Genomic DNA, 20,022 nt, shown 5'->3' with positions numbered 1-20,022 from the left:
TGGTTCAGAATTTTCACCATGTCTTCTGGGGAGCAAGTCTATGGTGAATGCTGGAAGCTATCCAGTCCCTCCCAGTTCATCTATTATGTCTTCAGTTATCTTTGTAGTGTTACCCTTGAAATATTTAAAGTCACACTTTTTTTTTTCCAGGAAGGACTCCAAGTATTAGCTGAGTGTGCTTCGTCCTAATTGCTTGGCACCATAAGTGGTTTATTTTAAAAAGTATTTTCATACACATAATGCAATCCAAGTCTAAATCCAAAATTCACTTGACTTTCATATAAATCTTACACTCAGAGCCTGATTTTTAATCAACAGGTTTTTTTTTATTTTTATTTTGTGCATTTCGATAGTCACGAACCATATGAGGTCAGGGGTAGACTGTTCTGATTGCAGCATCATGTGGAGACTTTTTGAGCATTTCGGAGTCTGATGAGGGCGCATGCAGGGCTAGAACACCTTCAGCGGTCTTGCACTCAGTCACTCCCCGGGGCCACTGCTTCCCACTTTGGTCCTCTTTGCCTTCCTTGTAAAGCACTATGGAAATTCGGTACTTTGCTTCCTGGTACGATTTTCTTTATCTTCTATGTTCTTTTTTAATTCAGTGGATTTTCACATTTCACCTTGTTTTCAACTCTCCCAACTAAGAAAGTGAGGCATCCCTATTTGAAAGATATGAATTCTGTATGGACGAGCCCCTGGATATTCCACCAGAAAACAGAGCTGATAAACACTTTTGGCAGTGACAGGAAATGACATCAACACATAAAATCAGTAGTTTTCTTATGTGCCAATGAAAAACATACTAAGAAAGAAATCCAGTTCTCAATAAATGAAAAAAAATTAAGAAATCTTGGACTAAATGTTGGTATCCTGGCATTATGCTGACCCCGCCCCCAACAGCTGGCAGGATACGAATATCATCAGCATTCAGGCAGATACTTAAGACAGCTCTCAGGGCCCTGCATTGCATGGCTATTTCAGGCATTACACGGCTAGGTAAGGACTCTGTAAGCATGTGCAAGCTTTCCCTTTTAAGCAAGCGCCTCGCACCTGTTCTCTCTTCCCATTTATGCTGTGGTGGCCAACAACAACCCCTTCCTTTGCTCTCTTTCCCAATAAACTCCACGTGGGTTTTGTTGAGTTTTGTGGTTCATGTTTTATTGCCCGGAGCAGCAGCAAACAACAATACTAAAAGAAAGTGTAAAAAACAGATCTCTAAATGTAAAGTATAAAACACAGAAGAGAAACTGAAGAAAACACTAGCAGATTGAGAAGTCTCCCCATGTTCATGGATCATAGCTTTCTAGCCAAAAGCAATCTACAGATTAAGTGCCCTCTCCATCTAAATTCCAGCACTTTTTTTCATAGGAATAAGGGGAATGTGTCTTTAAATTCATATGGAAGCATTAAACAACCCAGATACCCAAAGCAATCCTGAGCAAAAAGAATGATACAGGAGGGACCCTCTGACTTTAAGTTATACTACCAAGCCATAGTAATAAAAGCAGCATGGCACTGACACAAAGGCAGACATGTATGTCAGTGGGACAGACTACAGGACCAGAGATAATCCCATACAGCTACAGCCACTTAATTTTTGACAAATATGCCAAAATACAAACTGGAGAAAGAACAGCCTCTTCAGCATATGCTGCGGGGCAAACTGCACCTCTACAAGTAGAAGAACGAGCCAAGATCTTTATCTTCCACCTGCACAGACATCAACTCCAAATGGAAAGACCCCAACTTAAGAGCCAGAACTCTGAAACTGTGAAAAGGAGAAGTAGAGAAAACACTTAAGATACAGGCATGGGTAAAGACTTTCTCAATAGGGCTATAGCCCCTCACAAAATAAGAGCAAAGATCAACAAACAGGAAGGTAATAGTGAATGAAAAAGTTCTGTACCACAAACAACACAGCTGAGTGAGTGAAGAAACCCCCATGAACTCTTCATGTTATGGGAAGAATGTACAAAACACACAAAGGGCTTAGTATCAAAACAAGGAAACATAACTCAATTTTTTTAAATGAGATAAGAAGTTGAACACAAAGTTCTTAAAAACAGCAATACAAATGGCTAACAAATGTTTGAAAATGTGCTCAATATCATTACCCATCAAGTCAATGAAAACTAAAACTTTCACTCCAGCTAGAAGGGCTGTTATCAAGAAGACATGATGCTAGTGAAAACGTAGAGAAAGGGAGAGTCTCAGTCATCGTTTGTAGGAATTTAATCTGGGGTAGCCACTACATAAATCAGTGTGGAGGTTTCTAAAAAACCTAAAAACAGGGCTTCCAAAGACCTAGCACTTATCTACAGGACTCCCTATCCCAGAGAGCCTTGCACATGCATGGTCACTGCTGCTTTCTTTCACAAGGGCAACGAGAGGGAACCAGCACAGATACCACCAACTGATGAATGGGTGGAGAAACTGTGGTCATATACACAATAGAATTCTATTCAGCCATAAAGAAAAATAAAATATGAAATAGCATGGAAATGGATGGAGCTTTATCAAGTGAAGTAACTCAGGGTCAAAGGCACAAACACCACATGTTCTCTTATGCAAACTTGGCTTTTATTTTATGTATATGGCATTTATGAAGATGTAAGCATGTGTGGAATCCAGGAAACTAAAGAGTCTTTAAAGAAAGATAGCTGAGTTGCAGAACACATGTGACATGAAAGCTGGGGTAGAAACAGCAGGAGGTAGACAGATTTAAGTGGGTGGGAGGCAGGAAGAGCGGGGAAGAGGAGGTGGGAAGGAAGAGTCAACCATCACTAATGATGTATGGGAAAAAAGAAAAAGAAATTTTGGTACTCAATAAGCTAATCAAAACATTTTCCTTTAAGTGTTTGAAATGAAAATAGCCTATGTGGGTAGATAATTCAGCTCCCAGAAGCCACACGTTATTAAACAAAAATCCCAGTACAAAGCATTATCTCCCCATGAGATTTTTTCAGTCAGTCAGTGAGGCCCCTAAGGCCCCCAGACAACATAGGCAAATGTCACCCAATTGGGTCTTCTCCAGAACCAGATGGCAAGACCCTACTTCTAAAGATGCCACATACAATGCTCACAGGACACAGAGTAATCAATCTGGAAATAGGCTAATGCAACCTCCCTGCTAGCTAGCCTTCATAATGCTGCAGAGTGCCATAGACTACTAGGGGAGAATTGTCATCAACAGTCTTACACAACTCGTGCGCCATTCGCATGTGCTCACACAACATCATCTACTGGTCAGATATGATGTGCTAATTAGGACAATAACAAAAACTCTTCCATAGAGATTAGATCTGATGCCTAATTCACAAGAAGGAATTCACATCCGATACTATAAACTAGTCAAAAGCCCATGGCTGGGAGGTCAGAGGCTCTAGTGAGAAAGCTACTGTTGTTGTTTTACTAAACGGATATCATGTTCCTTCAAACTCTCTTCTAATAACTAGATTCATGCAGCTCTCGGCTCTACTCAAGGAGCTATGATGACTGCAGGAACTCATGATTGGTAATGACTCTTGAATTTCTAGTCATAAATGGGACACCTGTATTATCCCTCCAAGGCTCTGGAAACACCATGGAAGGTGCAGAAAAACACAGGAGCAACAAGAAGGGACTGAACAGACTGCCTTCTGAACAGGGTGACTACTGTCCTGACAGGTACTATGATTACCTGCATAAGACCGAGCCCTTGATGGAAAGGGGAAGCCTCATGGATTTATACGCACTCATAATTGTACAACTGGAACAGACATTTTCCAATAGTACAAGCACTGGAAAGTTATCTACACTCTTGTGCACAAACTCTCACCTATGTTCCTATAAACAAGTTTTATATTTAGTCACATCAAGATAGAAAAAGACATGAGAGTACGAGGTGGTCAACTCAGAAAATGGAAAGGATGAGAATGGAGGTGAAAAAATAAGAAAATGGGGTGAACATGATCAAAAAAACATGTGCATGTATAAAAATGTCATAAAGATACACTAATATTTTTAAAAAGAGAAAGAGGTAGAATGTATGTGGTTTTGCCTTCATTAAAGAAGTCCAGCATGGTGGGCACTGTGACCCTAGGGCCTGCGATGCTGCGGCAAGAGGACTTGAGTTTGAGGCCAGCCTGAGGCTGTCTCAAAAACCAAACCAAGAAAAATCAAACAAAAAGATCAGACTGAAGCAAATAACTAAGAAACATAGTGCACGGTTATAAGGAGTGTGAAGAACGAAGAGGACCATGAGATCAAGCCTGCCATTGAGGGAAAACCTCCATGGGACTTGTCTCCCCCTGTCCCCGCCCCGGCCTTGGTTTTTCCAGACAGGGTTTCTCTGTGTAGCTTTAGAGTCTGTCCTGAAACTCACTCTGTAGACCAGGCTGACCTCGAACTCACAGAGATCCGCCTGCCTCTGCCTCCTGAGTGCTGGTATTAAAGGTGTGCGTCACCACCTCCCAGCCCTGGGACTTACCTTGAAGCAGGCAAGCTGAGGAGACTGGCTAATTTTGGACTCCTGGTTGCCTGAGAATGCGTTTGTGTCATTTTAATTTGTGAAAAAAGTTACCAATTTATTAGATTCATATCCTTCAATGTGGTAGTCCTAAGAAATAATGATCCATTTCCTTGATAACAGTTTATTTTCCCTTCTAGAGTTAAGATATTTTTAAAACAGAGATTAAGATAAAAATCACCATAGCAAAGCCATTAAGATAAAAGGAAACTAGAAATATTTTTAGCTTCATGAGAAAAGCTGAGCATAACATACAGTTCAGCTTACCTCATTTTAGCCTTAGAGGAGGCTAAATGAATGCGTTAAGCTCATAAAATAACATATGAACAGCATACCAAACCCAGGAACACTTTTGAGACTGGATTTCAGGCAAATTTTCTCCAATCTGAGGTAGCTGTATCTCATCAGACAGTTCCACAGGAACATCCAGTCTACCCTGGTCCGATGGTTCATGATGATGACACTCCTTTCTCCGGGTACAAATGCATCACCTGTTATAACCACTTTTACACCAAACATGGTCTCCAACAATGCCTGTCAAAAAATTAGAAAATGCAGGTATAAATCAATTTAGGACTTTCAGGTTAAGAAGCCAGATATGAGATTATTCTTAACCACATTTATGAACTTAGTGGAAATAAATAAAATAATTATTTAAGAGTTATGGACCTTTTTCCTTCTTGCTAACCTTGCTATGACTGTGGTATATTGCTTTTATAATATAAAAAACTTACACTTAAAAACTAAATAAGTTTTTGGAAAAGTAGAACCTGAGTCCAAACTAAATAATTAATGATTTAATTATTTTTTAAAAGTTATTGCAGTTTTCCACAGATAAATTTTATCATGTTATATCCTTTGATTTCTAACAAATAAGACATAGTTTCCCATGTTTTTGCTTCTGTAGTAAATGGTGGATGTGTGATCAAGTATAAGACAATGAAGTACTATACACACTTCTTCCACTAATTTTAATTTCATAATAGAAAAATATGAACTACATTTTCAAATCTTCAATTAAATATTATTAAGTTAGAAGAAATACACAAAACAAGATTCTACTGGGTACTTTCAAGGATATACAAATAAGATTATCACAAAGGTTTTCTAGAAAGAAAAATGAATATAACTGAATGCAGTACTAAAGAAACTAAACTTCATTTTTCTGTAAGATGATCTTTTGTCACTCAGAAAAATACATAAAGACTAAAATAACTATGTCTAATAAAATCTTTCAGCCTACCACCTGTAGCCAATGTCCTGCACATATGAATGCTCAAATGCTTGCTGAGTTCGTTAAGCCACATTTCTGAGGCCCGATGATACCGTTAAGACTAAATATTCTGAAGGAAAGTGTGTATTCCAACCTAGAGTTCTTAAGAAGGAGCTAGTGTCTCCCCATTCCTTTTCATTTCCCTTCTTTATATTGTCCAGAATCTGCATTCAATCTCTCTCTACACAGTCTCCCAAAAACCAAGACTACAGAGTGTATTGCCATTCCCAACCTCAGTCTCAATTTCAAGATATTACATGTAACATCCTATTTTATTTCATAACTAATTGATAGGGTGGCAAAAGATAAGAAAACCAAACCTTCCAAACATCTTTAAATCACTCAACATTGACAGCAAAGGAGCTATGAGCACCTATGATAGCATGAGGCGCAGACGTAACTGTGGAAGGGAAGCAAGACAGACCGTGTACGTAAATATCCACATGTAAGGCTTTCTACAAGGGCAGGGCATTTTAGAGGTAAATAAATACTATTTTAAAGGTTGTATTCATAGCTACTTCTTCCAAAAAAGAAGACATTCGAGTTGTACGCCTGAGTAACAGCTTCCACTAGAGCTGGCAATGCTGGTCTTGACCTACTTGACAATCACGGTTTCTCCAAGGACCATGGAGACAGGAAGATTTCTGGGGCTTGCTGGCTTGTGATGTGAGAAAACATGAGTCCCAGGTTCAGGGATAAAAGCCCACCTCAAGGGAATAAGTGAGCAGCATGGAGCAAATTACAGGACATGCTCTTCCGGGCCCTTGTGCACGCATGCCCCCCACACACTAACACATACGTCAATACACACATATTATCCACTAATACGTGCGCTGCTTACTAACTTTTCAGTGGTTTCTTTCTATTTAAAAATTAAAAGCTTTGTGGGCTGGGCGTAGTAACACATGCCTTTAATACCAGTACCTGTGAGGCAGAGGTAAGTAGATCTTTGTTTTTGTGATTTAACAGAATAATAGTATATTCCATAAAAAAAGGAAAGAAGTTTTTCATTCAGATGAAAAGTAGAGAAGACAAGGTATGTAAACTTATAATTGAAGATCCTTTAGGTTAATGGGTTGTCACCTCCACAAGGTGGCTATCCTGACCTGTCCTATTCATCACTATATCCAAGAATCTGTGTTCTGAGAACTTTAGTGAAGCTCAATTTAAAGATACTGGACTAATTTTTTTTTACAGAAAAAATTGTAAGAAAAGAAAGCATTTACTCTGTGGCATGGCTACTTCTTATTTACCCAGGTTGATAATTAAAAAGAGAAAGAGCCAGGCAGTGATGGCGCTCACCTTTAATCCCAGCACTGAGGAGGAACAGAGGAAGGAGGATCTCTGTGAGTTTTGAGGCCAGCCTGGTCTACAGAGAGAGAGTTCCAGGAAAACCAGGGCTATAAAAACAAAACAAAAAAAGAAGAGGGAGGGAGGGAGGGAGGGAGGGAGGGAGGGAGGGAGGGAGGGAGGGAGGGAGGGAGGGAGGGAGGGAGGGACAGATTTAAATGTGCAATTTGTTGAGGAGGAAAAGAGCTCAAGCAAGTTATAAACTTTACAGCCAAGAAGAACCGCCTGGTGCCTGGCTCTGCACTGAGACTACAAGGAATGTCCCTGAAGAGAAGAAATTTACCCACTCGGATTCCAACTTGTGAAAATGAAAGCTTCCTTGAGAAGAGATCGTGAACTGGAATGTAGCTAAAGGTGTTCCCCAGGCCTTGAAAGCAACTGTCTGGGAAAGTATTCACCAGGGTCAGGACATGGAAGCTGATGGCTGTGCCTCAAGGGAACCAGGTTATAGCTCAAACTGGTAGAAGAACATGGCAGCATTGTCCACATGACTAGTTTTGCAGGTATGAAAGATGCAAGGCTGAGGAGGTCATGGAGTCCCCCCTTCAGAGACTACCCTACCCCAAGCACATTTCAGTAACTACTGAGTCAACCTCCATATGAAGGGTCCACAGCTACTGCAAACTTTGATCCTCCGGGAAGGCACTCCGCCTGCTGCCTAACAGGAAAAACAGGTAGAAAGGATCCTTTACCAATTAGGGAAGGCTATTTCCCCTCTTGTTTCCTTTTTCAGGTACTAAACTCATCATCTTTACCAAAACAGACTGATACACTCAGCAACCTGAGGAGAAAGGAGGAATAGCTGTCGCTAAGGAGGATGAGGGAGCGGAACAGTCCTCAAGAGAACATCCAAGAGGAAGATGAGTGCACGGTGCTCACTGACGCACTGCAACCCCTTCCCTGTCCCAGAGAAGGAACCTGGACTGGAAGCTGACAGTCATCAGCTCAAGATAAGAGGGAGGTGCGCATGGAGCAACTATAGAGTGCCAGTCTCCAAGACTTTACTGACCATTGTGTACACTCTTTGATCTTACCTATGCTATTAACCTCACCTTCAGAGAAAAATCGCATTTTCCTGATTTTTAATGTTCCTTATTTTTGTAATTACTGGAAAGAAGTGAATCAATCACATCTCTGTCAGAAGTTTAAAAGATGTTTTTTATTCATGAGGGTGTTACATTTTTACTTGAATTTTTTCATACAATAGAATTTGATATTCTTTCCCCTTCCCCACAGAATCTTAATATGTGTCACTGCTTTGTAAAGCATAAAATGGAAATGCGGAATAAAATTTAATGATGTAAAAATTCTGCAATCTTTAAGATTTACATGTTTTTCTAGATGTTATATCTCCTATTATATAAAATATAAAAGAAAATTCATGAAGAATATAGAAGGAAGCTCTTAGTTTTCTGTAAGGTTCTTTATATGGGTTTGCTTTAAGGACATGAATGTTTGTATTTCTATTTTTTTCCATTTTCCCACTTCTTTTTAAGTCTGACAAGCCTACTAAAGACCACTGAGGACTTCTGTTTCCCTGAAAACCAAACCTCTGATGCTAAAAAAGTACAAGAGATGGGCCACCCACCACAAGCAAACAGACCCTTTCCTGACGTGTAACTTACCACAGGAAGTGTGAGCCACGTAGCTACAAGGCGGCTGCTGATCCAGCGATACCATGACAGGTTTATAAACATCAAAGGAATAATGGGACCCAGCATAAAAATGCTTCCAAAAAAGCTTCCCGCAAACAGGAAGACTATAAAATAAAGCCCCTTCCATGACACCATGACTCTGAAAGATAAAACCAAAGAATATATTTTATTACTGTGCATTTAGTTGCTCTAGTTCCATCAAAATTATACATACAATAATCTTTAATGATGAAGCTACTGAAAACTGATGCAAGCTACAGGAGACTGAATTCCCTGCTCTACAGGCCTACGAGCTGCCAGTACACTAGAAACTGATACTCTATAAAGAGTACTTAAAGGTCTGTTCTCCAGAAAAATGTTGTGTGGTGTGTAAGAATTCTTTTTTCTTTTTAATCAATTGGTATTTAACGTAAAAGGGTGTCTTTCTCTTTCCTAGGTTACTATTCCAGAGGTTGTTTTCTACCTAGAAGCTGCAATAATGCATGAAGAAGTCTTCCTAAGGTGAGGGCACACCTACAAGCAACAGCATTCTCACAGAGTACACTGAAATTGGAAGAAAGGAATCCGGAAGTGTCCATTCTTCACATGAGACCTGAGTCAAATCTCTGGGCACCCAGTCTCAGATGGGTTCTCTATGCGCTTGCTGGGTAGTCAGCTGCCAAAGTATTACCTTAAGGGTACTTAAAACCCAACCTAAAAAAAAAAGAAAGAAAGAAAGAAAGAAAGAAAGAAAGAAAGAAAGAAAGAAAAAGACACCAAACCTAACATGGGTATTTTAAAACAAATGTTTGGAAATGGTTAAAAATGAAAATTCCAACATTTGGTCCTATAACCTAAACAGAACAAATTGACACAGAACGAAGGTTAACTTGGTACCAAGTACATGTTTTAAATTTCTACCAATATTTGATGGTATATACACAAAATCCTACAGAGTAAAAAGAGAACAAATATTTACCGAGAACTTCTGGATGGGAACAGTTAGGGGGAGGAAGGAAGAAATCATGGGGGGAGACGATAGGAAGCAGTGGGACAAACTCACAGAGCCAGACACTTGTGCTCCCACAAACCTCCCCATCACTGCATCTTCTCACTGAAAGTAACAGCAGCAGCTTCTCCCCAATCTTCAACACAGGCAGACCTGCTTCATATACACACACCCACCACCATCACCTCCAATGCTCCTCTCTATCTGAAAACCTCTACCTACCTTTTCCTGTCTGTCACTTCAGACAGACAGACAGTCACCAGCTAACTCTAGACACTTGCTCCTAACCTTCCTGGCAGTTACATTTTACACTGCTATGGCCTCAGGCAGTATCCTCATCAAAAACTCCTGCATGCTTCTTCCTTACCAATTTCTGATTTGAAGTGATTATAAGGAAAAAGATATAATGAAATGGCCTGGCTATCACCAGATGAAATCTTTCCGTTGTACAGCAAGGAATCTGAGTCCCATGGAGACTAAAAGGGCTTTCCTAATTAAACACGGAGCACACGCCTGCCATTGCCTCCCCCTACATCAGGCCACCTCCCTCCTGCCATGCAGCTGAGACTCAGACCAGCATCAGCCTTTAGCTGTACTTTAACAATGACAAACTTACATGAAGGGATCTATCACATGACTGCAATGGTTTCCTACAGATCCAACCTAATCTAAAATGACTTGAACATTCACTCATTTTTATGAAACAATAAGCATATAAAGAAATCCCTACTGTGTGCCAGACACAGTTCTCTGTAACATGAATAAGTATATGACCCCGAGACATATTGGGGTTCAAACTTCAAGCTGATGATCAGAGCAAAGCAGCTGGCCACTAACTCTCACCTCTACTTCAGGTTGAAAGGGCTGCTCCACACACGAGCTGTTCACCAAGTCTCAAACTGCTGCCTCTCCTTGGTGTGCATAGAGAATTAATCCTCCCTATTCCAGTGAGGCTGGAGAATGAATGCCTCTCTGAGACCTTGCTTCTGTCTTATATACTTCCCTAATGTTGGGAATAAAGGTGTGAGCTATAACTCTCTTAAACTGATCCACTCTTGTGTAGATCTGGGTGGCCTTGGATTCAGAAATCCATCTATCTCTTAATCCTGAGTCCTAGGATAGATATGTACCACCACCTCCTAGCTTCTGGCTGCTGGAATTAAAGGTGTGTGTCTGGTTTCTAAGGCTCATGGCTGACTTTGCTTTTCCTTAGTCAAGCTTTCATAAATCATAAATAATATATCACTCCAGGTCTCATACATCAAGGAATGGAACTCAGGGCCTCTTGCATGCAAAGCACAAGCCCTACCCTCCTCGATCTGGTGATCTCATTTCTCCCTGTGTGTCCTTCTCTGAATACATTTCATAGCCCTTTCTGTACTCTAACTGGGGGTCAATTATGTTAAGAATAGCTACATACTTATTTGAAATAGGCAAACGTTGAATAAAAGACAATGTCAAGGGCTGACACAGATGTGCAATGATCTGAACTTACACACATTGCTGGTAGAAACACAAAGATTGTACAGAGCTCTGGGAAACAGCCTGGCAGTTTTACAAAATGCTACATTTATACTCACCATATCAAATCCACTGACTGTCCAGTACAAATAAAATACTATATTCCCACAAAAGGTTCTACATAATCCTTTATAGCACCATTCCTCACAACTGCACAGAACTAGAACTAACTTGCCAGTCGAGGCTGAGCAGATACTGAATTAGTACTCAATGAAGATATATGCCTAATACTCTAAAATGCACTGTGCTAAATTAAAGATGCCGCCGGGCATTGGTGGCGCACACCTTTAATCCCAGCACCGGGAGGCAGAGGCAGGCGGATCTCTGTGAGTTCGAGGCCAGCCTGGTCTACAGAGTGAGTTCCAGGACAGCCTCCAAAGCCACAGAGAAACCTTGTCTCACAAAACCAAAAAAAAAAAAAAAAAATTAAAGATGCCAGGCACAAAAGACATTCTGGGCAAGGCTAACCCACGGAGGGAAAACAAATAGTGGTTGGCAAAGGCAAAGAAGAGATGGTCTGAATCCCGGGGCTTGGGAGATGACCAAACTGCTGTTTCTTGACTGCACAGTGCACAATGGTGGGAACACATCCAGGGGTTTCCTTCCTTCCTTCCTTTCCTGCTGTGGAGCTCGCACTGAAGCCAGGCTTCGTGATACCTAGTACAGCTCTGCCACTGAGCAGCATGCTCAGCAGCCCTGGGCATTTTAAATTGTGATCCTGCCTATAATCTAGCACGTGGAAGGCAAGGATCATGAGTTTAAAGCTGCAGAGTGAATTTGAAGCCAGTCTGAGCTATATAGTGATACTCTATTTTCACAATAAAATTTTTTTAAATGACTGAGATAAAATCTATGCTCTTGTGAAATTCTATATTTCAAATTACTTCAATAATCTAAAATATTTTTCTAAGCTTTTAGAATATACCAGATACTGTTTCATGTATTTGATTTGAATAAACTTTAACAGTTACAATAATCTCATGGCCTGGGTATTTGTATTACCCCTATTCTAGACATCAGGATTCTGTGGCTCAAAAATGTTAAAGTAATTTGCTCAAGTAAATAGCAAAGCTGAGAATTGGCTTTAGGGATTCTGGTGTTGGTGTCTATACTCAGTCTGCTATAGTATAAATCTTTTTCAAGACCGCTTTATTTTTGTAATTAAACACACATACTTAGAATCACACTATAAAGACATAATTGTAAACCAAGTTTTATTACTTTATAAAAAGTATTCTGAATTTTAAAAGTTCACAGGAGCTTAATGTGAAAGGCTCATTAAGTCTTTCTTAGCTTAATATCCTTTAGTTCACACGAGAGATTCACTGTGATACAGTTATAATAGAGGTATCGTGAAACATTCAGTCAGTTGGGTAAAGGAATAGTATTCAAGAAGGCATCTTCCTGGAGGAAGTAGTGGAGGGAGGAGAGATAAAATTCAGAGAAAAACAACATACAGGTTCGTGCAAATTTGAAACAGCAAGGTGGAGAGATTTAGAAATTGCTGAAGTTTAAAAGAACAACAAGGTTCTTGGTATGCAAGAAATCCTAAGAGCATTGGTCCTAGGGAAAAAGCTACACCCAACTCAAGATGGGGAAAAAACAATATTTCATCCTGGCACAAGGAGTGGGGGAAAAAATCTAAGGCTTATGACTATATTTTAAGACAGGTGTAGGTGACACAAACATGGACAGCCTGGCTTTGTTAAGAGCCTTCTCTGAACGTTACAATAGATAATTCATAAGACTTATGGCCAAAATCGCAGGACTGAGAAACACTGCTATCAAAGACACAAACCACACGGTTTGCAAACAACTGACCATGAGCACGTCTGTCACATGAGGAGGCTTAGGCAGATCTTCTCTAAGACCTCAGCTAATTTGAATATAGGCTTCCTTTTATCATCAGACACTTTATACAGGTTCAAGGTCTTTACCGCTTTAATATCTAAAGATTTGCCTTGTTTGCTGGAGCAGATGTATAATCCCAGCTACCACTCACAGAATCAGGGTGATTTCAGGTTCAAGACCTGCCTGGCTACAGTGAATGCACCATCCCCTGAGTAACTTGGATGGACCATGCTCAGTGTAGGAACACTTACAAGGTACTGGGGATCTAGTCCCAAGCACTGCAAAAACAAAGTCCACAGACTTCGTATTTTATATACAACCTAAACATCTATAACATGGAAGAAATCTATAATCTTACTCAAACTAAAAGTTTATTTTAAATACTACAAGTGTATAAAAGCAAATCATGATGTGAAAATATAATAAAACCAAGTACTCTGTATACTAACTTTAAAAAATGAAAACAAAAGTCATTTTAGTAACAATGACTCCAGCCAACTGGCTAGCATCCTCTCAAAGGACTTTTATTCTAGTTACTTCCATTCTCTTCTGAGTATGTATTATGCTATAGTGGATTTGTAAATTTAAGGATCTAAATAAAAGGACTTTGCTATATCTCTTGACAGTGCAGAGAGAGAGACAGACAGACAGACAGACAGAGACAGAGACAGAGAGTGTGTGTAAGCTGAAACAAATATTTCTAGGTGAATTTTTAGAAATCTGATGGGGAGACATATGACATAATAAACCCAAGATTACTGCACAAAGCAGCCAACTAGATATGCAGACAAAACTCATGTCAATCTCCTGCCCTTTCAACTCCTTCAAGGGCTCCTCCTGACCAACCCAACAAGAATAAAGAAACCCGTGCTGCCTTGTAGGTCTGGCTTTTGAGGAGGAAATAGAGCAGATTCTATGGCACCCATCAGAACAACATAGAGTTCAAAAATCAGGTTGTAAACTGTATGATTGTCATTTGCAAATGACAGTTGATTTTTATATATTTTTGTTTCTTTAGGGTAGATGCTGTCCTTTCCATACCTGGTTTCTAGATAAACAGGTGTAAGTCATTTTATCCATTTCAGGTGTCTGTTTGGACTTACTCCTGTGAGGTATGAATTAAGCAGAAGGAACACACATCCCCATTGGACAGTCAACACCCGAAGGGTAAACAGCTGAGTCTGTTTACCAGAACTCATTGCATGCTTGCCCACTGCTTCCCCAAGAAGAGGATCTGACCAACTCTCTAGTCAATGAAGTTTTATGATCATTCCCAGCTGCCCCAGCGCCTTTGAGAACCTCATAGTCTTCAGCTAATGATGGCAGTAGCTTACCTTTCACTTAAAATGAAACAAAACAAAACAAAGAAGAACACCCAGGGCCCATGGGTGGTGGTGCATGCTTTTAATCCCAGCACTTAGAAGGCAGAGGCAGGTGGATCTCCATGAGTTCAAGGCCAGCCTGGTCTACAGAGTTCCAGGACAGCCAGAGCTACACATGCGGTACCCTGTCTTGGGAAAACACAAAGACAAAAACAAACAAACAAACAAAAAAAGTAGGTAGGCAGGTAAGTAGACAGACAGGAAAATACGTAGGTAGGCAATAAACTTTTAAAGAAAAAAATGGAAATGACTTATATAAATAGATAATAGCTGTGGTGACACACACAGAAGGCTTCAAAGATACTGGTGACATTCTATTAAGGACTGTGACAAATATGTATGTTCACCAAGTATTTTTAGACTATCGATATCCATTCTTCACATCTCATATATGTTACATTAGCAACAACATGAATTTTTTATAGGTCTGCCCCACTCTTAAATGAGACATGGAGAGAACTTTCACTCCTTAATTCATTTACTTTTTCCATTAGTCTAAGTTTTTAAGACTAAACACACATTTTACAACTTAAAATATTTTAATTATAATAATATCAAGAACAAGTTAATCAATCCATGGTTAGGAATATTTGTTCCAATCCCTATTTATTTACAGAAAAGACAATCCTTAAGAGTTAGCTGAGGCAAATATATCAAAGAAGTTTATAATTTCTCTAAGCTAAACTAGTAAGCATCATGCAACTAGACTCACATGATAAAATCAAATCTGTAAAAGGAAAATGTGGGCACAAACCTCTTTGACTGCATATACATGCATATAGGATAAGTCTTTATTGGAAAAATCATCAAACAGCAGTGAAAATAAAAGCAGCGAACAATCATAGCCGCTTACAGAGACGCCCATCACGTTCCTTGTGTGAACAGGTGAGAACTGGCTGTTGAAGCGTCACACCAGACACAGTCATCACTAAATCACTGTTTTCTAACAGTGAAATACTTCAGCACTTCAGCATGCAAATACTAATTTCTTTTAAGTCCATGCATGAATACTAATTTGCACAACACCGTTGTGTGGACATATCTGCATTTCTTGTGACTGCTGTTGAAGAATTTACATAAGCTTCTCTACACAAAACAAGGGCCCATATGTTTTTTTCAGAACCTGGTAACAAAAATACAACTGCTTTGCCCAGTAAAATGGAATGTCTCTTTATCCCCCAAGGAGAGCTGTACTTGTTTTCCTTTCTGGTGTAAAGGGACAGAAATATTGGAGCTAAGTGGAACAATCCTTTCTAGAAACTAAGCTTATGATTACCTCTTTCTTCTCTTACAGCTTTCATTTTTATTCTCAATGGCATTGTCACACATGTCTTTTATTATAACTGAGTTTAAATTCTTTCAGGAAACAGACTACTAATTTAAAATAAATTAAAATCTAATGTCACCATTACCAATGTTATTCATCTTTACTTCCTAGTCATACAATTGAGTCTTTATTAAAGCATGGTATCAGGAAACAACTTTACTTAAAAATTCCATTCAAAATATTCTTAACACAAATAATACACAAAGCATCAGGACAAAGGCTTCTTTTAAGTTTAAACTTAAAATATTTTCTCTATCAATTGAGTACTCAGAAGCTGAAAAGATAACACAGAGTTTGCTGCGGACCATTCAACTGTTTGGGGAAAAGACAGAGACACTGTGACAGAGAAGAGGCAAACCACGTCAACTCTTCCTTCCTACAGCAGCAAGAGGAAATATGATTTCTCGGGTACAAAGAGGCACGGTAGACAGAAAGGTCTTACAAAAACAACACATTTGCCCCTTCTGAAAAAGTGCGACAGGACAATGAAGGAGCCGAACTGGGTCAAGCTTCGGTTCCATCTACTAGAATAGAGTCAGAAGAACTTTCGGTACCCAGCACACTCAGTCAACAAGCCGGCCATAACTCTGTTCGGGGAAGTCCACTAGGGCAGTTCCTGGAACTGAGCAAGGGCAGCAAGGATGGTGTCAAAATCAAAGTGCTTATTTAATTATCTGCCTTTGGCGTTTGGACAGAGAAGAAATTCTGTATCTACATGAGACTTACATAGTCTATGTAAATATTTAGTACATACAAATATCCAGTTCTCTAACTCCTAATGCAATCTTTTACTTAAAATGTATTCACCAGTCAGTATGCAGAAAGAAGAAAGTATATGTCATATCGTGACTCTTTTTACTCAAAATTCCAAGACAGAGACAAGTGGTCCTGGAGGAGCACCTGAAATGCTGTTTCTTGATTTGGTGCTGGTTACACTTAGGAATGCAATAACTTTGAAGTTTCACAGGACTGCACTCTTGAAATACATGTGCTTTAATGTGTGCCTCTCCACACTATTTATAAAAATGCTAGACATAATAATTTAAACTAGATACTTTATAAACAGCCCAATCGGACACATGCAGTTCACGAGAAGAAAACAAATGGTCAGTATCTGCTTTGTCTTTTATACTCTGAAGCCGCCAGTGTCCTTCCCTTCACGGCTGAAGGGTATCTAGAGTGGAGCAAGCCCTTCAGAGGACAAACTGGCTAAGGAGCTGTAATGGATGGAACGTGCCTACCATGGAACAGCTTAGTGTTTACCTCAGAGCTCCTCAGCTGCATGTACAAGCATGTCCACTGTCACGCCAACAGAGAAGAGGGGAAAGAGAGGAAGGCAGTCACCCAACACTGCGGACCCCTACGCAGCAACTGTGATAAAGGAGCTGCTGAGCTTCCTACACTGCACTCAACAGCTCCTGAAGAGAATTCTTTTGAAACCTCAAACTTGAGATCCATTCCAAGTGCTGAGATTATAGGCATGATCCCAGCACACCTGGGCCCAAGACACATTGCTAACAGAAAAAGGATATGATACCATTTGGGGGAGTGTGAACTCCCCTCCCCTAAGCTCCTGATACTCTGTAGCTAATATAAACATAGATGCAGAAGGAGTAGCCTATAGTTCTAGTGCTTCTGAGGCTGAGTCCAAGAGTTCATGGCCAGCCTGGACAGTATCAAAAACCAGTCTCTAAAACCAAACAATATTAAATGAAAGGCAGAGAAATCTGTCCACAAGGATGGCTGTCAGGGCAATATACAGTCACCTCTGTAGGATGACACCATCCACAACTGTGATAGTCAAGGGGAGTTGACGTTTTCCATAATGTTTTATAAGGAAAGCATTTCCACCTGCTACTTCACACTAAAAGGAAGCCAAGTAAGGCCCGTTTGTTTCTATTGTACCCTATTATCAAAGCAAAAGTGGGTATCAAGTGATAAAGTAGAAATAACCCAAGCTCTTAGCCAATGATTGTTTCTAGACTCTAAGCTCAAAATAAAATTTTACACTCAAATTTAAAAACAATTTAAATTACATTAAACATGAATGATAAAAATCTTCTCATTGACCTAAAACTATACTGACACCACAAAGGATCCTGAGCCTAACAAAAGCAACTGGAAGCCATCATTCAGCCAGGTTTCATGGCTCTCCTGTAACTACAGCACTGGAGAGGTTGAAGCAGGATGACCATACTTCTAGACCAACCTAGGTTCTACAAGAAAACCCAGCTTCAAAACAAAACGGGGCTCATCCAATGATCTCACAGCATTTGTCTCCAGTCACATCATGTCTAAACCCACATTCGCTTTCTCCTCCATGAGACATGGAACTCACTGGTCACAACACGCAACGGAGGGCCAGGGACGTAACAGGATGAGATAAAAGGAAGGCGTAGGGATGGGGACTGGGGAAGCAGAGAAGGGAGTGTGGGGAGAGGAAGAGGTGACCCCTACTGGTAAGGTTCTAACAGGAAACCATTGTTAAAAATGTGAGGAAAATCAAAACGGGTACATAACCGCGTCCCTGTTTACTTTCCACTTTTAAGCAGAAGTAACCCATGTTAACTGAGAAAAGGGGAAAACAAAAAGAATTTGCCTAAATTTGTAAAGTTATTTCAAGCATTTGAACAGCAAACAAGCACCAAACATTCTCCAATGCTAACCATCTTCAGGCAAGGAATTATGAGGAGCAGCAGCATGGCGTCCAGCCCTCCTCCTGTGTGTATTCAACAAGGAAAGAGGGACACCGAGAACACAGTAAATGCCAAGTTCACAGAAAGTCTGCAATCTGTCCATCTGTGAACTGTCTGTCGGGAGCTGGCTTTTAAAAAATGTGGTCTCGCAGCCCAGTGTCTCAGCAGACACAATGAAGAAAATGAGAGTGGGAAGGTAGGACTTGTACCTAACAGAACACAGCCAGCTGTGACAGGGCGACCATTACAGAGACCACAAACAAGTGAGCCAGGGCCTGGAGAAGGACAGTCACAGGTAAACTGGGGCAACAGACGAGGCAGGCTGGTGCTGCTGTCCTTGTGGTCCATACCACAGGTGGGTGGGGTGGGGGTGACTAGCAGGTCCTGAAGAAGCTTCACTGAAGTCTTTGGATCTCTGTTGGATTCTGTTGCTTCCAAATTATTTCAAACAGTATGCAAGATTTTTAATGAAATGTCACCAATATTTTTCTGTGTAAACGGCAAAAACACTGTACTACAACAATTTCCTGTTATTACAAAAAGATTTCTAAGACCTAAAAGTTAAAACCACACACACCCACACTGAACGGAACATGACCAATGTGAAACCATCTCAGGAAGGATGATTAGGGTAGCCAAGATGCCGCCTAGCTGGTATTTAAGACTGGCTTCCTTTTCCAATTACTTATTATAGGTCTCGTAATGTGAACCACAGAGTTACAGTATGGCCCAGGAACTCTGCTCCTCAGTGTACACCAAGTGAAATGAAAGCGCATATCCAAACGAAATCAATCACAGGTTACAGGCACTGTTTAATAACAGTCAGAAAGTGGAAGTAACGCAAATGTTCATCACTTACAGAATGGGTAAGCAATATAGCACATCAGTGAGTACTACAGGACCACAAAAGGAATAAAGTACATGTAGCCTACAAAAACATCAAGCTAAAGTGAAAGATGGCAGTCAAAGATCATGGATGCTACAGTTTTGTTTCTATGAAATGTCCAGAACAGGTGAAGCTACAGAGACCTTGACAACAGGTGGGCGGCCCCCTAAGGCAGAGGTTTCAGGAAATGGAAAGTGACTATAGTCCAAACTTTATTTGTGGAACTTAAAAGAGAGGTTCCACACTTAGACAGTGGTGGTGGCTGCACAACTCAAATCTGTAAACTGGTGACCAGGAAACTTTGTAAGTATACACAATTTGAACTGTGTATGTAATTACATCTGAAAACAACAAAGTCAAGTGGTACATTACCAACACAGGAATAATTCTAGCCAGCTCTACTCTATAGATCACAACTGCTGAGGGAAAAGAAATACCACCTCGGAAACTACAAATAAAGGTATTTGTAAGTCTGTTTGATATGTGGGATGGGGAGGGTTAAGGCAGAAGAGGGGCTACCAGGTGTTAGGTTTCCAACTGGGACAAATGGCTGAGGTGCCTGTTTAATTTATAAAGGCAGTTC

General features: G+C 40.2%; 1 protein-coding gene across 1 annotated transcript in view; it reads right to left on the bottom strand.

The window, feature by feature from the left end:
- Lclat1 (lysocardiolipin acyltransferase 1) overlaps positions 1-20,022 on the bottom strand; it is a 101,023-nt gene that overhangs the window by 58,690 nt on the left and 22,311 nt on the right. Inside the window, exons 2-3 of the mRNA XM_005073574.4 lie at positions 8,759-8,927; positions 4,846-5,044 (exon numbers count right to left, since the gene is read on the bottom strand). Of these exons, the coding sequence (XP_005073631.1) occupies positions 4,846-5,044; positions 8,759-8,923 (364 nt within the window). The 5' untranslated portion in view covers positions 8,924-8,927. The remainder of the gene's footprint in view (positions 1-4,845; positions 5,045-8,758; positions 8,928-20,022) is intronic.

This window comes from Mesocricetus auratus, unplaced genomic scaffold, assembly GCF_017639785.1.
Source record: "Mesocricetus auratus isolate SY011 unplaced genomic scaffold, BCM_Maur_2.0 Super-Scaffold_100024, whole genome shotgun sequence".
NCBI lineage: Eukaryota > Metazoa > Chordata > Mammalia > Rodentia > Cricetidae > Mesocricetus > Mesocricetus auratus.
This window is presented reverse-complemented; position numbering and strand designations above follow the sequence as displayed.